Source organism: Orcinus orca, chromosome 6 (genome assembly GCF_937001465.1).
Source record: "Orcinus orca chromosome 6, mOrcOrc1.1, whole genome shotgun sequence".
NCBI classification, from domain to species: Eukaryota; Metazoa; Chordata; class Mammalia; order Artiodactyla; family Delphinidae; genus Orcinus; species Orcinus orca.
In genome coordinates, this window is record NC_064564.1 from 87,782,802 (window position 1) to 87,802,702 (window position 19,901).

Sequence of the window (19,901 nt, forward strand, 5' to 3'; positions counted from 1 at the left end):
ATGTGTGTGTTTTCTTTTTGCTCTAACATATATTTGGAGGAAGGCAACTGTTTTTTGTTTTTGTTTTCATCAACTTTTTTTAATTAAAACAATTTTTGTCTCTGACTTTTTATTCTTTTATTTTGTTCTATTTTATTTTTAAAATTTATTCAGATTTTTATACAAAATTTAAAGGTTACTTTACATTTAGATTGATTACAAAATGTTAGCTATATTTCCCATATTGTACAATACATCCTTGAGCCTATCTTACGTCCAATAATTTGCACCCCCCCACCACTGATAACCACTGGTTTGTTCTCTGTATCTGTGAGTCTGCTTCTTTTTTGTTATATTCACTAGTTTGTTGTATTTTTTTAGACTCCACATATAAGTGATGTCATATAGTATTTGTCTTTCTCTGTCTGACTTATTTTATTTCACTTAGCATAATGCCCTCCAAGTCCATCCACATTGCTGCAAATAGCAAAATTTTGTTCTTTTTTATGGCTGAGTAGTATTCCATTGTATATATCTGCCACATCTTTTTTTTTTTTTCTTTTGCGGCACGCGGGCCTCTCACTGTTGTGGCCTCTCCCGTTGCAGAGCACAGGCTCTGGACACGCAGGCTCAGCGGCCATGGCTCACGGGCCCAGCCGCTCCGCAGCACGTGGGATCTTCCCGGACCGGGGCACGAATCCGTGTCCCCTGCATCGGCAGGCAGGCTCTCAACCACTGCGCCACCGGGGAAACCCTCTGCCACATCTTCTTATCCATTTGTCTGTTGATGGACACTTAGGTTGCTTCCATATCTTGGCAATTGTAAATAATGGTGTTGTGAATATTTGGGGTGCATGTATCTTCAAATTAGTGTTTTTGGTTTTTTTCAGACATATACCCAGGAGTGGAATTCCTGGGTCATACGGTAGTTCTATTTTTCAAGGAATGTCCGTACTGTTTTCCACAGTCTGCACCAACTTACATTCCCACCAACAGTGTACAAGTGTTTTTTTTCCTCCACATCCTCAGAGGGCAGCTGTTTTGGTAGAAGTGGGAATGAGTGAGAAAGGAGAGGGCCTTGGACAGGGCCACTAAGATTGAGATACGTATAGGTCAGAATTGGCTTGGTGTTTGGGTACACCCTTTGCAACATTAAAAATTTTCTTTTCTTCTTTTTGTATTAAACTTTTAATTTTGAAAAATTCAAACCTAGAGAAAATTTGCTAGAATAGCCAAAATCCTCTATATCCTTCACCTAGACCCACTCATTATTTTGCCACATTTACTTAATTTTTCTCTTTCTATATGTATCCTATAATATTATACACATTTGAGAATAAGTTACAGAGATGATAATCTTTTATCCTTTGTTACTTCTGTGTGTATTTTCTAAAAACAAGGACATTCTCTCATGATACCATGAAGGTAGTTATCAAATTCAGGAAATGTATACAATATCAGTTGTTTCCAACTGTCCCAACTTCTAGAGCAACTTTTTTCTTCCTTACCCGGTATCTAATTGAGAATCAAGTAGGACATTTAGTTGTCCTGCCTCTTTAGTCTCCTTTAGTCTGAAATGGTTCCTCAGACTCTCATTGTGTTTTAGGACAGTCACGTTTTTTAAGAGTACAGGCCTGTTGGTTTATAAAATGTCAATTCAGGCCTGTCTGATAGTTTCCTTGCGATTTATTTCAGCGCATGTGTGACCATAAAACTTAATGACTTAAAACAGCAAAAAACGTTTATTATTTCGCATAATTTCTGTGGGTCAAGGATTTGTGAGTGCGTTATCTGAGTGGTCTGGCTTGGGAGTCTCTCATGAGATTGTAGTCAAAATGCTACCTGGGTTTTTTGTCATCTCAAGGTTTGATTGGGACTGTTGAGGCTGGAGGATCTGCTTTTAGGATGGCCCATCATATGCTGGAAAGTCTGTCTGGGCTGTCCTGGCTGTCAGAAGCCTCAGTTCCTCTTCACATAGATCTCTTCATGGGACACTTGAGTGTCCTCACTACACAGTGGCTGGCTTTCCCCAGATTGGATGGTCCATGGGAGGGAACAAAGAGGAACCTTCGGTGTCTTATGACCTGGTCTTAGAAGCCACATACTGTTACTCCTGCTGCATTCTGTTCGTGTGTGGTGGTTTTAAAATATACCTACAAATTCTTTGATAGTCTTCCCTTTAAAAGAAGGAGCCTAATTCTCCTCCCCTTGAGTGTGGGCTGGACTCCCCTCTGTGGAGCACAGCGCTAAGTAGCCACTTCCGTGATTCAGAAGACCAGCGTGTCCAAGAATTCAGGTCCCGCTGGCTAAGGCTGATGGGAATGCCTTATCGCTTCAGGGCACCAGCGTGGTCATGCCTCCAGCCTACAGATGAAGCAGGCATGAGAATGTAAAGAGGGCTGAGAAGAGCCAGCCCCTCTCAGAGACTCTCAGATAAGCCTATTCATGTGGCAAGGCCACCCCAGTGATGGCAGAGCCTGGGCTGCTGCCTGGGTAGCCTCAGAGCCCTCTACAGAAACTGTGCTGGCGCTTAGGAAAAGGGACCTGGAGCTACTTAGAAGACCCTGAGAGGGATGAGAGGAGAAATTTCCTGTTTCTTGGTAGGAGGGAGGGCTGGTTGAGGAGAGGGGATGTAGGGATCTTTGTTTAGATTCTGATGGCCCACCTGAGCCTCCCGCAGGGTCAAAGGCACGAGCCAGAACCCTGTGACAGGATCGCACAGGGACACAAGGAGTTCAGCCAAGTACATACACACTTGCAGGCACTCTGAGAACTGTCCAGGCTACCCCGCCTCTCAGCCTTGTCTTTAAAATAGGAACAGTGAATGCTAACATAGGAAGAGGTTTTGAGAGTGAAATAAAGTGCTACATTTCATCAATTCTAAGGCATTTTTTCTTTCTTTTTTTTTTGGCCACGTGGTGCAGCTTGTGGGATCTTAGTTCCCTGACCAGAGATTGAACCTGGGTCCTCGGCAGTGAAAGTGCAGAGTCCTAACCACTGGACCACCAGGGAATTCCCTCTAAGGCAGGGGTCCCCAAACCCCGGGCCTGTTAGGAACCGGGCCGCACAGCAGGAGGTGAGCGGCAGGGGAGCGAGCGGCGCTTCATCTGCTGCTCCCCATTGCTTGCATTACCGCCTGAACCATCTCCACCCCCCACCCCCCATCCGTGGAAGAATTGTCTTCCACGAAACCGGTCCCTGGTGCCAAAAAGGTTGGGTACCGCTGCTCTAAGCCACTTTAAAAAAAATATTTAAACATTTCTGAAATTAGGATGTCTCTTAAAATCAGAGCATTCTGCAGTTATGATTGGTAGCATTTGTCTTTCTTATTGGTTCATAAGAGAATGGTGTGTCTTCCAACCATTGGAAGACACACCATTAATTTTGATGAAAGCTTATAGACTGGAGATGTGATAGCACTAAGGAATTGCTAACTTTTAAAGTGTTACAATGATATTGTGTTCATTATGAAAAGAATCTTTATCCCTTAGATATATATATTGAAATATTTATGGATGCTGTGGTATGCTGGGTTTTGCTTAAAATTAGTCTGGGATGGGGGTAGTGGGTGAAGACAAAGATGAATCAAGACCATGTGTTAAGGACTACTGAAGTTAGGTGAAAGGGTCACAGGACTTTCTTATACTGTTCTCTCTACTTTTTGCATGTTTGAAAATTTTCATAATAAAATAAAAGGAGAAAAAAAGAAATAAGTTGTGTACACAAAAGGCTTTTCCTCTGCTTTTTGTGGGACTGGGTCCCTCATTATTCAGGCCTCATCCTAAATGTCACCTCCTGGAGGGGCCCTCCCTGATTACCTGTTCTGTGGTTGCCTCCATTCCCCCTTCCTACTCTCCTCTGTAGTTGCTCTCTCTTTCATCCCCCTCCTTTTCTTCATAGCACCCTAACTTTCTGAAATTATTGATATGTTTACTTATTTGATTATTGTCCACCTGATTGTAAGCTCTGGGAAGCAGGGGCTTTGCCTATGTGCCTGGCACATAGTAGGCGATGAGGAAATGATCGGTGACTGACTGATACAGGTCCCACTGCTACAGTGCCTGGCACGTGGTAGATAGTCAATAGATGTTGGTTTCACCCCTCACCCTGCTTGGTTCTCCATCTCTTTGATCTTGCACTTAGCTTATCTGTAAGACCTTCCCTTTCTGCCCCCGGAGGCTGGCCAGGCCTCAACATTTATCTTCTTCTCGAATTTCCACCCCATCCCTTGGTCTGGCCTTTAGCCAGGCCAGCCTTCAAACCCTGGTCCTTCTGGTGTCCCTTGTGGGTTTCTGTTCCTCCCCTATCTTGCTGTCAGCCATGTCCTGATTTCCAGGCACTGCCTACTCCCTGGGATGACACTGGGAGTTTGTCATCCATTACTCTGAGGAGAGAATTCTGTGTCAACCTGGAACCTTCTGTGCAAAGTAACAGAAAACCCTACCAAAGAAAGAGGGAGCTAAATGGTTCTTATCACTGCCAGCCAAGGCCTAACCCCAGAGAGATGGGTGGGCTCAGCGCCCTCCTCACCACGAGACTGCCTCAGAATGGAACGGGAGGGTGGGTGGTGGCAGTGGTATGGGGGCTAGGGGGTAGTCAGTGTTCTCTACAGAGCCCTTCCTGGAATGTTCACACATCCTAGCCATGGTTCCAGTTTATGCATTCAGTGCATCACCTTTGAAAGCATAGCCCCTGCTGGGATGCAGAGTAGGAAAGGTGCTGGGAGAAGGTAGGGGGAGACTCAAGTGGTGGTGAGTTCTGGAGCACGGAGAGTGACACCTGCTGAAACGGAGACGTGGGCAAGGTGCTGTAGGAGCAAGGAGGGGCGAGCACCTGCCCCACACAGGTGTCCCCAGACTTTTCCAGAGAAGGCGGGGTGAGTTGTTCTTGAAAGAGGACAGAGAGTGTGCCAAGCAGGAAAGGGAGGAAAGGGCGCAGTCTGAGCAAAGGCCTCAGAGGGATTGGAAAGGCGTGGACAGATGGGAGAGCTGTTGGGCGGGGAAAAGTGACAGCCCCCTCCCTTCTGATTCTGCTGAGTTTGCATGTTGCACAAATCTGGAAATTGCTTTAAAGCTTAAAAACAGCACCTGCAGTTCAAGCTCGTTAAGTATTTAAAACCTTTTTAAAGAATCTGCTGGGTCTCCTGATGGAACACGGGGGACTCTGGAACATCCCAGCAGCTATTTGCCATTCCCCAGGGGGAGGCCCCAGGACCGTGACCTACGTCCCTTTCATCACTCCATCCCCAGCACCAGCCTGGGCCTGGTACATACAGTCAACAGTGGGGTCTTGATTCCTGAAGTTGTGTTGTGTTCGCAGGTGCAAAGAGAAGAAATACAATTATGATCAATTGCCCACGACATCTGTCATCATAACATTTTATAATGAAGCCTGGTCAACTCTCCTTCGGACAGTTTACAGTGTCCTCGAGACATCCCCAGACACCCTGCTAGAAGAAGTTATCCTTGTAGATGACTACAGCGATCGAGGTGAGCGCCTGACGTGGGCTCTTGGAAGAGCCTGCCCTTCTGTGGCTGTGCCTGGGAAGCGAGAGTGTGACGTGGGACATATAGAACAGGCCTGGAAGGACAGGCTTCCTGCACCCCTGTGTGGCTGGCCACTCCCCTCAGGGAGTTCAGAGCCAGGTGGGGGGAGGCAGATGTGATGGCAGAGGGCTCTACCACACGGTGCTATGGGACTCACCCCACCTGGGTGCTCAGGAGGGGATGGTTGACCTTAATCTTGAAGGCTGGGTTTGCAGACAGCAAAGGTGGAGGGAGGCGTTTCAAGTGGAGGGCACAGAATATGGAAAGGCTTAGAGGTGCAGTGCTGTGTGGACTGTGTAGGATCTGCAAGTAGTTCAGGAAGGATGGAGGGCTGGCTGCTGCAGTGAGTAGCAAGAGATGAACGGGGGTGGGTGGGGGGAGAGGGCTCAGGCCTTCGACCCGAGGCTGAGGAGTTGGGGCTTTGTCCTGAGGGCAGGGAGAGCCAAGGCAGGATTTCAAGCAGGAGACCAGTTTTGCTCTTTGGGGAATCCCTCTAGGCTGGAGTGTGGAGAATGGGGTACTAGGGAGCTCTGCAGGGAGGCCAGGGGGCTGTGGAGGTGGCCCAGGTAGGAGATGGAGGCTTGGAGTCGGGTGGGAGGGGAGGGCAGGGCAAGGGCAGGCGGGTGGGAGGAGGGGTACCCGGGAGGTGGCATCCACAGGCCCAGAAACTGGCTGAGGTGTGAGGCGGACCTTCGAGCTTCCGGCTTGGGTCTCCGGGTGAAGGGTGATGCGGTCCCAGAGCTAGAAAAGCCATTTAGGGCAGGAGGGGCAGGTCTGGCAGGGGAACGGGGCATTTGGCCTTGAACATGTTGAGTTTGGGATGAGATCAAAAAGGGGCAGCCTAGACAGAAGAACTGAAGCCAGGGAGAGGCATTCCATTGAAAGGGTGGTTGTTGTCCCTACAGACCTAACCAGTGACCTGGGATCCAGCAATTCACTGCAGTCCAAGGCTGGCCCTTTATGATTCAGTGAACGTTTTCTGAATGTGTGCTAAGGCGCTGGGGATTCCGTGGGAAACAAGACAAATCCCTGCTCTCATAAAAGTCACATTCTAGAGAGGTGGGTGGAGATGGTCAATAAACATATAAAGAACATAACATAATATATGCATCACATAGTACAACACAATATAACATAGCATACCATAATGGAACGTGATACTATACTACAGCACGAGTAGGAAGTGCTCTGAAAGAATACTGGGAACAGGAGAGCGAGTGGGGCTTGGGCACCAGGCCTACTCTAGCGGGTGGAGGTCAGGGAGGCCTCTTTGAGGAGGTAGCCTTTAAGCCAGAAGCTAGAGAGGCAGCGCAGTGAAGGTCTGGGGAGAGGGGCCGGGCTGGAAGCAGCAGGTGCAGAAGCTGGAACAGCAGCCATTCTCCGGGTCAGACCACCGGCTGGTGGAGGGTGACCTGGGGGATGAGGTTGCAGGGTGGGTGGGGCCAGATCAGGTGGGGCCTCGGAGGCCAATCTAAGGGGTTTAGCTTAAATAGGAGCCTGTTGGGAGCCGCCTGAGGGCTATCGGGAGAGCTGGAACGTCGCTAGGTCTTGGGGACTCAACTGTGCTGCCCTGTGGAGCAAGGCTGACGTTGGGGGTGGACACGGATGGAAGGAGGAGGGGCGTAGGGACTGCCATGGCCTTGCCTGGCTGGGGTTAGCCCTGTCCATGGAGCGGTAGTCAGCCAGCACATCTTTGGCCACTAGCTGACGTGAGGGCAGCTAAGCTGAAGTGAGGGGAAATGTCACGGCCCTGCAAGAGGGAGAGCTGTGGACTTGGTTGCTAGAGCCCGTTTCAAACCAAATCACCACCCCGGACCACCCATCAGGGTAGAGCCACTGCTTATTGGGCATCTGCTGCTTTAGGCTCTGAGGCTGGTCTGTCTGACTTCAGAGCCTGGTGTATAGGTCCTAATTGGTGGGTGTGCCGGGCTGTTCTCACAGAGACTCAAAATAACAGTGATTTACATGAGATAAAAATTGATTTCTCGCTCACATCACAAATCTGGGGTAATAGTCTAGGGCAGGTGTGGCCCCTCCGCGCTATTAGGGCCCAGCTCCTCCTGCCCTAAGTCTCCTTCTTCTCGAGGATGGTGCACTGCCTCTGTCTGCATAGCCCAGGCTGGGTCTTCACCTCCTGTTCACTCCCGTCAGCAGGAGGGTTTCAAGGGGACTGGGAGCTACACCTGGAAGTTGCCCTCAGTCCCACTGAGTAGAACAGTGTCACCTGGCCACACCTACCTGTGAGGGAGGCTAGGAACATCGTCTCTATGGAGGGTGTCCATGTGCTCAGCTGAAAAGCATGGGGAGAGTGAGTCTTAGGGGACAGCTGGCATTCCCCATGGCGGCAGGCAAGCCAGACTGGGGGTTGAGGCCTAGTGTAGCCTACAAGGTGCTGAATTCTGTGGTCAGGGGTCTTAGGCGAGCTTTACCATAACCCGTCATGGCACCTTGGGCAAGTCACTTGTCTTCTGAGCCTTAGTTTCTAATCTATAAATGGGTTTATCTACACTAATACCAAAGACTTGTGGTGAGGAATAAATGAGATCATGTGTAGGACAGAACCTCACGTAGCAGCCAGCTTATAGTAGGCGTGCATCTCCATTTCCTTTCCTCCCAGGGTTGTTTTAAATATGTCTGTGTAGACGCTGGTTCTGGGTCACACCGCATAGCCTAGAATCCCAGCTCCAGCACTTTGCAGCCGTATAGCCTTGAGCAAGGAGCTTAACCAGTTTCAACCTTGCCTTCCAGCCCTGTAAAATGGCATAATAGTAGTTCTTAACCTTTCAGGGTCATTGTTGAGGATTAAATGAGATGAAGGTGGCAGCTTGCTACGTCAGGGTCTGGCCCATTGCTGGCACTTGTTCAGCGATAACTTCTGCTTTTATGAACTATTTAAAAAACGGCAGTGTGCCAAAAACGTTTCAGAAGTGTATTCATTCAGAAGCAAATATCAGATTATTTTCTCTTTATGGGATCAAGCAGCTGCTCAGCAGACAGGAATACAGCCCAGTACAGCTCAGTGCTCCCATAAATGTAAGGCCAAGACTGTGGGGGGACAAGACTTCCCCTCCCCATCGTGGTAATTTGTAAAGTCAGCAGGATGCCCCTCTCAGCGTGTATTGGAGGTAAGAAGTCCTGCCCTGCCCCCTCCTCCCACCCTTCCTGCAGGGTCAGTCTGAGCTGATGAGGGATGTCAGCGCCTTCCAGGATTGGGGAAGACAGTTCAGGCAGACAGAAAATTGATGAAGACCAAACCCATCCTGAGTGCTGGGTGGCTGCACCACAGTTTTCCTGTGTGTTCCCTGGGCACTGCCACTAATTAGCTTTGCTTGGGAAGTCACCTCCCTTATTCCTGCCATTAGCTTATATGCAGTTATATTTAGGGTTGAAAAAAAATCAACCAATGAATGTTTTTTGTTTCTTGTTTGAGTATCAAGAGTACTTAGGGAAACATTTCACAGACAACAAAGCAACTGAGAACATTATACAAAGTTTTCCCGTCACTGATGATTGAGGGGGACTTTGAGATGAAGCCCATGTTGATGTGGGGAGATTCTCTCATTTTTATTTTACCTGACTGGTTCTCACCTGCCTCCACCTACCCATCGAGAGGCATGAATCGGGACCTCTAGTCCCAGAGCCCGTGTGTGGAGTTGGGAGTCCTGGGGCCAGTTCTAGCTGTGGGCACATCCTTTCAACTCTTAAGGACTCATTTCCTCTCTTACAAAATGGGATAAGCATGTCCTCCTGACAAGTTTTGGATTTGTTTAACAAGGATGGGCAGCTGTGGGAGAAAGCTCTGGAGGCAGCGTTAAGCCTGCAGACTCGAGCCAGAGTCCCTGGGTTCACATCATGACTCCTCAGCTCGCTTGTCTGGGACCTCGGCACGTCACTTAGCCTCTCTGGCATCAATGTTCTCATTCATAAAATGGGGACAGTAGTAGTACTTACCTCATAGGGTTGTTATGAGACTCATGTGAGTTCTATGAATCACTTGGACTGTAATTAGCACAGTAGGCTTTCTCATGTTGGCTGCCATTGTTATTATTGTTACTGTGTCAACTGAAACGTACTTCTGAGAAAATTTGTGTTAACGTAATTGTATTATAAATAAAATTTATGTTAATATAATTCCATATAAATTAAAATTTTATGATGTGTTGCATAATTAACATAAATGAACAAAGTTTATATTAACACAATTTTTTGGAAAAATCGTGGTTGGATGGTTCTTGTGCTTTTTATTTAAATGTTTACAAGTCAAGGTAATTTGGGGAGGTAATAGCTTTATTGAGATACATCCACATGACACATTCACTCATTTCAGGAGTACAGTTCAATGTGCATGTGTTTTGAACGGGAGCATTTGGTGGTTCTGGAATCCTCCACCTCAGCCTCCCTGGCCTTCAGGGGCTTCCAGCCTTGGTTCCGGGTGCGGTGAGCACGTCCCTGGTGCAGAGCAAAGGAGGCTCGTGTCTACTTAGTCTTCTTTTGGGGACAGGGAGGCCCTTCAAGGACGCGGCTGGGGATGTGTGGCGGTGACCCTCGGTGTCCCGCTTGCCTCCCCAGAGCACCTGAAGGAACGCCTGGCCTCCGAGCTGGCCAGGCTGCCCAAGGTCCGCCTGATCCGCGCCAACAAGAGGGAGGGCCTGGTGCGGGCACGGCTGCTGGGGGCTTCCGCGGCCAAGGGCGACGTGCTGACCTTCCTGGACTGCCACTGCGAGTGCCACGAAGGGTGGCTGGAGCCGCTGCTGCAGAGGTGCGTGGACCGTCGGTGGGGGGCGGGGGGGAGGCGGGGGCCCTGACCAAACTGGCATGAGAGGCAGGGGTGCTGGGCTCAGATGCCCCTTGGGCAAAGCCTCTGTCCCTGGTAACAGCGTGGTAACAGTCCCTACCTCCTGGGGCTGTGGAGGCCGTTAAATGACTTAATACACGGACAGTGCTTAGAACATGCCAGCATGTGGGAGGTCCTAGATGAGTGTTTGCTTTTATTACTGCTTATTATACACGTTTATTGTAGAAAACTTAGTATGATCAACCAAGAAAAAAATATGGTCAGTCACACAGAATTGCACTCCTGGAGGGTATACATTTTGGTGTATTTCCTTCAAGCTGGGCTGACTTATTTATTACATGCAGTACCTACAATACCTACGGCCCACCCATGAAACTTTAAGGGACACCCCCCCAAAATTTTATGTTAATTTCTTTTAAAATCAGAATGGAAAATGAATATCATAATAATGAATATATATTAATGAATCTAGCCTAGATTGTTTGTCTTTTTACCAATATAGTCATAAAATATTGTTTTAATATATCTTTTATAGAGTCATGAAAGTATAAATATGGCTGTGCCTTCAAGGATATTTCCTCTGCTGTCCCACAGTCTCTTATACTCACCTTCCCACCTACCCCTGGGCCTACTTTTGTTCTCTTCTGTTCTCTCTTTCCCTTTCCATCCTACTGATTCTGCATCAGGAGCTGAGCTGGCAAGCCCAGAGCTCCTCCGGGTGGGAGAGGAAAGTTTGGGGGGGTCTCTGTTTGGTCCCCTCCCTGTGGAGTGGGTGAAGGGCTGGAGGATCAGAGTCTGTGCATTTGGCAAACTGCTTTCCCTTGGCATCCAACGCTTGGTTGTCAGGGTCTGTTTGAAAGAGCTAGGGACCCCCTCGCCTCTGTTCCTGCATGAGACTGAGCTCTGCTCTGCCACTTCCTGCTGTCCCGGTCCTTTGCTGCCTCTTTCTCCCGCTCAGCTCTGGTGAGCTTCACCCACAGAAAGGACTCAGGATTCCTCAGGCCAGTGATGGACTCTGAGATTACTTAGAACATAGTGACAGCTAGGTGCTCACTCTGGAACCCGGACTAGTGAGTTCATCCTTCCCCCCTTCCCCAACTGTGCATACAGAGGGCTGCCTCTAGGCCTGTCTAAAGTCATGGTAGGGGCACTTTTCCCCTTCAGCTGATTCATTAATGCCATCTAGAATTCCACTTCACCCCATCCCACCCTTTGGAGAGAGCGAGGCAGCATTCCCCATAATCACGTCCTTGCTCCATACCTGGAGACAAAGGGATTCTCCCCTGGTTACCCTTTAGAAATAACTGGGGAACCTTAAAAACTCCTGGACTATTTGGAGGGGTAGATCCTGGCCTTCTGGATGTTTCAGAAGCTCCCTGAAGACTTGAGGGTGCACCAGAGTTGAGACACTGGAGTGTAGACTGTCCCTCAGGTGGTCCCAACCAGGCACAGTAGCCCCTTTCCTCCAGGGCCTTTTGGAAGTGGAAGATGTTTTTGGTTGTCACATCAACTGGGTAGTGCTCCTGGCATTTTATAAGCTGCTGTTGACATCTGGGGCAGAACCATTCTTTGCTGTGTAGGGCTGGACTGCACACTGCAGGATGTTTGGCATCCCTGGTCCCTGGCTCACAAGATGCCAGGAAACACTACCCAGTAACCACTGCTACTGGGCCTGCACGTTCTCTAACCATGATTTAGAATTCTTTACTCCAGTGCAGGCTCCCCCCGTTTTTCCCTTTCTTGCAAAAATTAGACTACCCGTGGTTCCAACCAGCTGGACTGCAAGTCACAAGTTAATGATTTATAGGTCTCAAATTCTAGAGAACTGCCCCCAAAATGTAACCCAGAGAAATCTAGCGTTCGCACCTGGTTCAGTCTCAGTTCATGTTTCCTGGTGTGCTGTCAAATGCAAAGAAACACAGTCCGGAAGCCTGCTGGGTTGGCTGGGCTTGTAAGAATGATTGTGGAGAGAACTGCTGAAGACTACGCACAAGCTGATGCTTGCAAAAGGAAATTATCACATTTTCCACTACGTGTAACATTTAATAATAAAAAAGGTTAAAAGAAAAATATAGCAGTAGTTCCAGGTTCTCTGCCAGCCTCTTACAAACATTCCTGTAGGGAGTCCACATTAACCTATGAGTAGGTATATTTTTCCAATGTAACCCATGAGGCAATAGGCTCTAAGCAGTTAAGTGACAATGCTAATGTTACACAGTAAATAAGAGGCAGGATTAAAATTTATTTTCTAACTCCAAAGCAGATCCTTTGGTCTGGGCGCATCTCTGTTCACAGGGAGATAATTATTTCTTGACTTGAAGATGTTTCATTTTAATTAAATGAAGAAATCTCTTGCAGTCTTGAAGAAACTGAAAATGTGCTTTCCGTTTTAAAATTTAGCTTTAATTTTGACATCATGACTTATATAGAGGGATTCAAATTTAACCAGAATATCCCTAGATGGAATCAGAATATTAAAGCTGTGGGACTTTTCATATCAGGGCCAGCGTCCTAGCTCCCTGCCTCCCCCCACCGCCCAGCAGCCTGCTTTTGCTCACCTGCCAGGGCTGACTTGGCTGTAGACCCCTGGAATAAGAGAAGCAGGCCTTTCTCAGGCAGATGTTCCTCCTTCTAGTGGAAGGCTGTTCTGACTGTTTTCAGGATCCATGAAGAGGAGTTGGCAGTGGTGTGCCCTGTGATCGATGTGATCGACTGGAACACCTTCGAGTACCTGGGGAACGCTGGGGAGCCCCAGATTGGCGGTTTCGACTGGAGGCTGGTGTTCACGTGGCACGTAGTTCCCGAGAGGGAGAGGATCCGCATGCGGTCCCCCATCGATGTCATCAGGTCAGGGGTTGACTTCTCTGAGCACGCATCTGGCCAACTTGTCAGTGAAGGCCCTCAGGAGGGATGGTTAGCTGTTGCCTCTCTTTTCTTTTTCCAGAGTATTTGTTTACTTTTATTAAAAATCATTGCTATATATGTGGATTTTATATTGGTGTATATATATATATATATATTTTAAAATTTATTTTAAAAATTGTGTTGAAATATGTATAACATAAAGTTTACCATTTTAACCATTTTTTAAATGCACAATTCAGTAGCATCAGGCACATTCACAATGTTGTAGAACCATCACCTCTACATATTTCCAGAACTTTTTCATCAACCTAAATAGAAACTCTATACCTGTTAAGCAATAATTCCCTTTCCTCCCCTCCTCCAGCCCCTGGTAACTTCTACTCTACTTTCCATCTCTATGGATTTCCCTATTTTATGTACATCATATAAGTGGAATCACACAATATTTATCCTTTTGTGTCTGGCTTCTTTTCCTTAACAAAGTATTTTCAAGGTCCTTCTAGAACTTCATTCCTTTTAATGGCTGAATAATATTCCATTGTGTATGCATCCACATTTTCTTTATCCATCTGTCTGTTGATGGACACTTGGGTTATTTCCACTTTTTGGTTATTGTAAATAATGCTGCTGTGAACAGCGGTGCACTATTGTCTGTTTGAGTGCCTGTTTTCAGTTCTCTGGGGTATATACCTAGGACTGGACTTGCTATGGTGATTCCATGGCTAATATTTTGAGGACACACTGTCAGGCTCCTTCTGAGCTGCAGGGGATGAGTAGACCTGGGGGTACAGGGTCCAGCTTTGGCCAGTGGGTGAGCCTGGGTCTGAGAAGAGAAGGCTCAAGCGGTGCTGGGTTGCCTTCATTCTTGAGGTGTTGAAGTCATAGTCTGGCTTCTTCCTCTCCTTCCAAGTTTAGCACCAAATGGGAGACAGATGTGGGAGTCAGGCCAGTGGAGGTTGGACTTCAGCTTTATCACTGGGGTATTGACCCAGAAGTGGTGTCATAGATCTGCACCCATGTTTGGCAGCTGGCCTGAATCCTTCCACCTGAGTCCAGACCTTGAGATGACCCAGTGCTGGCTGGAGAGGAACAACTGTGGAGACGGTGTTGAGAGACAGGGCTGGAGAGGTGAATGGGGCCAAGTCATATCTAGCCTTGAAGGCCAAGGAAAGGGGTTTGGACTTTACTGTGGGTGTTCAGAAGCCACTGAAGGGATTTGAGCTGGAAGTGACCTTATTTAGCCTGTTGCATTCTCTAAAGTCTGTGCTGTATGCCACATGGTGGGGGGTGGGGGCCTGGAGGGGATGGAGCTGCAGGCAGGGGCACCACTGGGAGGCGTTGCAGTCCTCCAGCTTAGAGATGATGGTGCAGGAGAAGATGGAGGGACATGGTGGACTCCAGAGACTTTGTGGTTGGAAAATTGGGAGGAATTGAATGGGAATGAGGGGAGGACGACTCAAGGATGACATGTAGGCTTCCGCGGGAGCCCTGAGGGGTGGCATCCTGCCCAACCCCTCATTTAACAGGTTTGGAAACTGAGACACCAAGTAGGAAGGATCATATCAAGCATCACATATGCAGCCTGTGATGCTGACACAAACTGCCCCCCACACACACACATGCACGCACGCACGCACATGGCTCAGGGACACTGTGGCCAGCTATCCTTCCCCTCCCGTAATATCCTTGGGCCTCAGTTTTCTCACTTGTGAAATAGGTATGAGCATATCCACCCTACCTATTTCCTAGCCTTTAGGATGAACACACATGAAAATGCTTTGTAGCCTAGAACCTTCTCTTCCATAGTCTTGCTGTCCTGTTCTCATTGGCCCAGAGCTTGGAGTGCAGGAAAAGCCAATACTTTGTCAAGGCCTGGAAGCACTACTGGAGGATCTTAAAATTTTGAACTGTTAGGCTCTTCATGTTATATATTTCCTCATTTTAAAATGTATTCCTCTGCATCTCTGTGGTGTGTTGACGCTATAGCTTTCTGCGGGGGTAGGATGGAAGCCTTGGGCCATTTCTGAAACTAGTGCCATCTCCTAGATGAACCTGGAAGGGAGGAAACAGGGCTGGCTGAGGCAGCAGGCCAGAGCTGGCCGTGCGGGTCCTGCAGGGGAGGCCATTCCAGCAGGAGAGGCTCAAGCCCTTGGGGAGCTTTAAGATGCCAGAGTGGCCTCTACTGGCCCATAAAGGACATCTGTGAGGGCTGCACGAGCAAGGCCACCGCACCCTTACTTCTGCCACCCTCTTAGAACCTGGTCTCTCTCTTCTCATCTCTCCTTGTTGTCTGTGCTCCTAGAAGTACAAGGCTTTCTCTCACCCTTGGGCCTTTGCTCATGCTCCTGTCTTCTCGGAGGACCATTCCATGCCTCTTCTTGGCTAACTTCCCTTTGTGCTGCAGACCATGCCTCCTCCGAGAAACTTAGCTCTACCCGCCCCCCTCCGCATCTCATGGCTGCTTCTGCATTCCCGCTGGGCCCTAGGTTGGCCTTAGTCATCCCACACCTTGCTCTGTGCTTGCCTGGTGAGATGTCTGTGAGCTTCCCCAGGGCAGGGGCTATGGGGCACGTCTGTGCCTCCAGCCCAGTTCAGCACCAGGCCCAGAACGTGAACTCAGGGTATGCTTATATGGATGAATGGACTCCAGGCTTGTGGTGAGAAGGGATTCAACTAACTGTGATGGTTTCCTGCCGCTTACCTTGAATTATGATTCACACGCTTCTAGGTCTCCAACCATGGCTGGTGGGCTGTTTTCTGTGAGTAAGAAATATTTTGAATACCTGGGGTCTTACGATACAGGAATGGAAGTTTGGGGCGGAGAAAACCTTGAATTCTCATTTAGAGTAAGTATTCCAGTCTTCTATTTGGACTCATTCTTAACCTGTTCTCTTTCTCTCTGGGAAGGATGTATTTGCTAGGAGAGCCTGGTGGACTTTTCCTCCATATTGGCAGTTTATCCAACGATCCTCAAAGATGACAGTGGCACACATATCCTGTAATCACGCCTGTCTTCTTGTGTAAACTTTTTAAAAAAATACACTTTTAATAGATTTGGGGCTGGAAAGGGTCTTGCAAGTCTCACCTGGTTCTTTCCTCTCACTCCATAAAGAGGAGGGGCAGAGGCCGGAGGCGGGTAGCGACTGGCTGAAGGTCACTCACAGAGTATATGGCAGAGACTGGACTAAAACACGGGTCCCTGCCTCCTGATCCCATGTTTTGGAGCCTTGATTTGCTTGACTGCTTGATAAAGTAGCCTCTTTATTTGGCACAGTGACTTTCAAACTTTGACACATAGAAGAATTGTTAGGGAAACTTGTTAAAAATGCAGATTAACAGGCATGGTCTCTGGAAAGTCAGATTTGATAGATTTACGGTAGGGACTGGGAATCTGCCTTTTGTAATGAGCCCATCTATTGATTCTGCTGTGTGTGATCCACAGATGCCCCTTTGGGAAAGCCCAAGCATTTGGGTGGATTTTCTAGTTAATTGAATCTTGCATTTTAAGTATCAAAACCTTATGTCGATGTTCGTGCTTTTAAATGGAAAATTTTAAACTTTACAAATATTTTATATGGTTTCCTGCTTTAAGAGTTAATACACAAGGCTTTGACCCTCCACTAAGGACTCACACCCCACCCCCCCATTATAAGCACCAGATGCTATCCTTGGTCATACATCCAGGGGACAATGGGGTATTCACAGCCGTTTGCCCCAGCATGCAAAGGCTCCAGATGACTCCACCTGCTGAGGTTTGGGGTGTGCTTTTAATGGTCTTTCTACCTCTTCCCCAGGTGTCAGGCTGCTCTGTCTGCCTCTAGAAGCTCTTCCTGTCCCCCTTCCAAACCTCTCTTCTTACTTGCTGCTTTCCTATCTTCTGTGGCTAGGAGACCAGGTAATCAGCCTGTGCTTTACATAATAAGTAAGTTCCCAGCGAGGTCCACTGTCGGTGCTCCTAGGAGTCAAGCGCATGAGCCTTAGTGCATGGACTTTGGGGTCTGGATTCCGATGGCTTAGTTGTCTTTGAGGCTGCTTTCTTGCTCTTTGACTGCATCCCGTGTCCTGAGTATGCTGGGGGAGTGGCCCCCTGCCCCATGGGGGGTGAGGCTGGCAGTGTTCACCATGACCTCCGTGTGTCCAGCCTCCTTGCTCTGGGCATTGTGGACCTGCAGCTGACTTCCCGCTCACTCCCCACCCCACACCTCCTACCCGCTCTGTGTACAGATCTGGCAGTGCGGGGGGACCCTGGAGACACACCCGTGTTCGCACGTTGGCCACGTTTTCCCCAGGCAAGCTCCCTACTCCCGCAACAAGGCTCTGGCCAACAGTGTCCGCGCAGCTGAAGTGTGGATGGATGAATTTAAAGAGCTCTACTACCATCGCAACCCCCAGGCCCGCTTGGTGAGTTCCCCGGCCTGCCCACGCTCCATCTGGCTGCATCCAAACAACAGCAGCTAATTCTGTCCTCCTACCATAGTAGATCTAGTTCCAGAAATAGAGAGGAAATTGGGTGCTCATGACACTTGTATGGGAAAACTTTATTCCTTCACTTACAGTAACAACAGACAGCTGATTCTCACTATTCGCAGCAGTCAATGCTGCATACAGGCACTGCAGTCACTGAATTTGGAACCAACTCTTGAGCCATTGCTCGTGGGGAAGTACAGGGTTAGAGTCCTGCAAACCTCTCGCAGGTGGACATTTTTGTCGATCGATCAATACCTAACTTGGTTTTATGTGTGTTTCTGTTTAAATAATTTATTTAATATATACTGTTGATTGGTTACATTGAACTCATGCCCAAGTGAAGCTCATACAATGCACCTATTTTCTCCCTCCAGCACATCATAGCCTTCTTGCACTAGGAACACTGGACAGCACTTCAGCGCTATGCTTGGGGGCCATTTAAAACAGTGAAATCACCAACACAATGCAGAACAATCTGAAAACCGTGCCACTAAACAGACCATGAACAGGACACTTGCTTTCAGAACAAGAGCTGAGACGTGACCTCAGCTGGGAACATGCACGTTGGGTGACTGTCATGGTTTAGAATGACTGAAAGCGTGAAGACACCACAAGTATTGATTTTGGGGTTACAAATACATTTTAGCAAAGAGCCTCACTGCCTCTGACACACCACCTCTGCACACCCCCGACAGGGTTCCCACTTACCTGTGTTCACATAACTAAGGGGCCACGTGGAAAGCCAAGAAGCTCTGTCCCAAGACCTCTTTCCTGGCCACTTGATGAAACTCTGTTCTTGTGAATCCTTATAGCAGCCCTTCAGGGTAGCTCTGAAATTTTCATTTTATAGGTGAGAACACTGAAGCTCAGAGAGAGAGTGATTTAAGGAACTTGCCCAAGGCCTCGTAGCTGATGCGGGTAGAACTGGGTCCACCCCAGTGGATCTCTTTCTGCTCTGTGGAACCCTCGGGACCCTCACCCTGACCTCCCCTTTGGTCTCTCTCTGCCTCTGGGCTCCAGGGTCATTGCCCAGGGCTGCAGGGTAGAAACATCTGCTTTTCCCTGTCACCCAGTCTAAAACCCTCAGATCCCTCTTCCTGATGGTTCCCAAAGAATAATATGTTAGTAAGAGGGGCACTGCATGCACCTTTTGTCTGAATGACCAGTGGCCATGTGTTGAAATGGACATTTGGTTGAAGATGAGGTCATAGTGACTCTCATCAAAGAATGAACTTCTGGGAAATAAGGAGAAATTGGAAATTTTATTCAAATGTTTTTCCTGTCATTACCATTTTGTTAAATGTTTAACTTGTCAAATTTTAATAGTTTAACGTCAGGGACAGTCCTATCTTTGCGCTCAGCATTGCTCTTGTGGTTGCACATTTGCTGTGCTAAATAGATGCTTGCTTTATTTAATAATTCAGAAGTTCTTAATCATTGGGGGCTTCCCTGGTGGTGCAGTGGTTGAGAGTCTGCCTGCTCATGCAGGGGACACGGGTTCGAGCCCTGGTCTGGGAGGATCCCACATGCCGCGGAGCAACTAGGCCCGTGAGCCACAACTACTGAGCCTGCGCGTCTGGAGCCTGTGCTCCGCAACAAGAGAGGCCGCGATAGTGAGAGGCCTGCGCACCGCGATGAAGAGTGGCCCCCGCTTGCCACAACTAGAGAAAGCCCTCACACCGAAACGAAGACCCAACACAGCAAAAATAAATAAATTAATTAATAAACTAAAAAAAAAAAGTTCTTAATCATTGGTTTTGTCCATAAAACTAAACTTCTACAAGTATTTATTATTGCAGTGTTTTGCTCTTACTATCCGAAGAATATATTTAGACTTCAATAGATTGGGCATATAAGGTTTTCATTCATAATTACCTCTAGAATACTTATCTTTGTTTGGAAGTGAGTGTTCAGGTATCAGTGGTGAATCAGAACATTATGGCATATGTGTGCTACTGACTTGTTGCTGGTCTGTGATCACACGCTCATGGATGACACATGGGGCCAGGGATGCTGGTGCAGCCCCAGAATTCAGCTCCCTGTCCCATCTGCAGGTGCTTTGTGTTCTTCCTTCCTGTACCTGGCCACACCTCCCTGCAGTGAGAGCACCTGGGGATGTCATTGTGCAGCAGTCTCTCCTACTAAGATGCTGCAACTATGTCTGAGGCCATTCCTTATCCTCCGTGCACCGTGCAGGCTACGCACACAATAGGTGCTCAATAAAAGCTTACTGAGTGAGTGAGAAAGGG

At 48.1% G+C, this 19,901-nt stretch overlaps 1 protein-coding gene and 1 non-coding gene across 7 annotated transcripts in view; one reads left to right on the top strand and one right to left on the bottom strand.

Annotated features, from left to right (window-relative positions):
- The window catches only part of GALNT12 (polypeptide N-acetylgalactosaminyltransferase 12), a 53,883-nt gene that overhangs the window by 21,865 nt on the left and 12,117 nt on the right, over window positions 1-19,901 (top strand). For 5 of the 6 annotated variants that reach the window (XM_049711140.1, XM_033431186.2, XM_033431184.2 and 2 more), the window contains exons 2-6: window positions 5,299-5,468; window positions 10,095-10,284; window positions 12,982-13,167; window positions 15,914-16,031; window positions 17,410-17,586. In XM_049711140.1, the coding sequence (XP_049567097.1) occupies window positions 5,299-5,468; window positions 10,095-10,284; window positions 12,982-13,167; window positions 15,914-16,031; window positions 17,410-17,586 (841 nt within the window). The remainder of the gene's footprint in view (window positions 1-5,298; window positions 5,469-10,094; window positions 10,285-12,981; window positions 13,168-15,913; window positions 16,032-17,409; window positions 17,587-19,901) is intronic. The other variant, XM_033431185.2, reaches the window with a different exon arrangement.
- On the bottom strand, window positions 2,919-2,991 carry TRNAE-UUC (transfer RNA glutamic acid (anticodon UUC)). The gene has a single exon. It is a non-coding gene; the product is annotated as a tRNA-Glu (tRNA).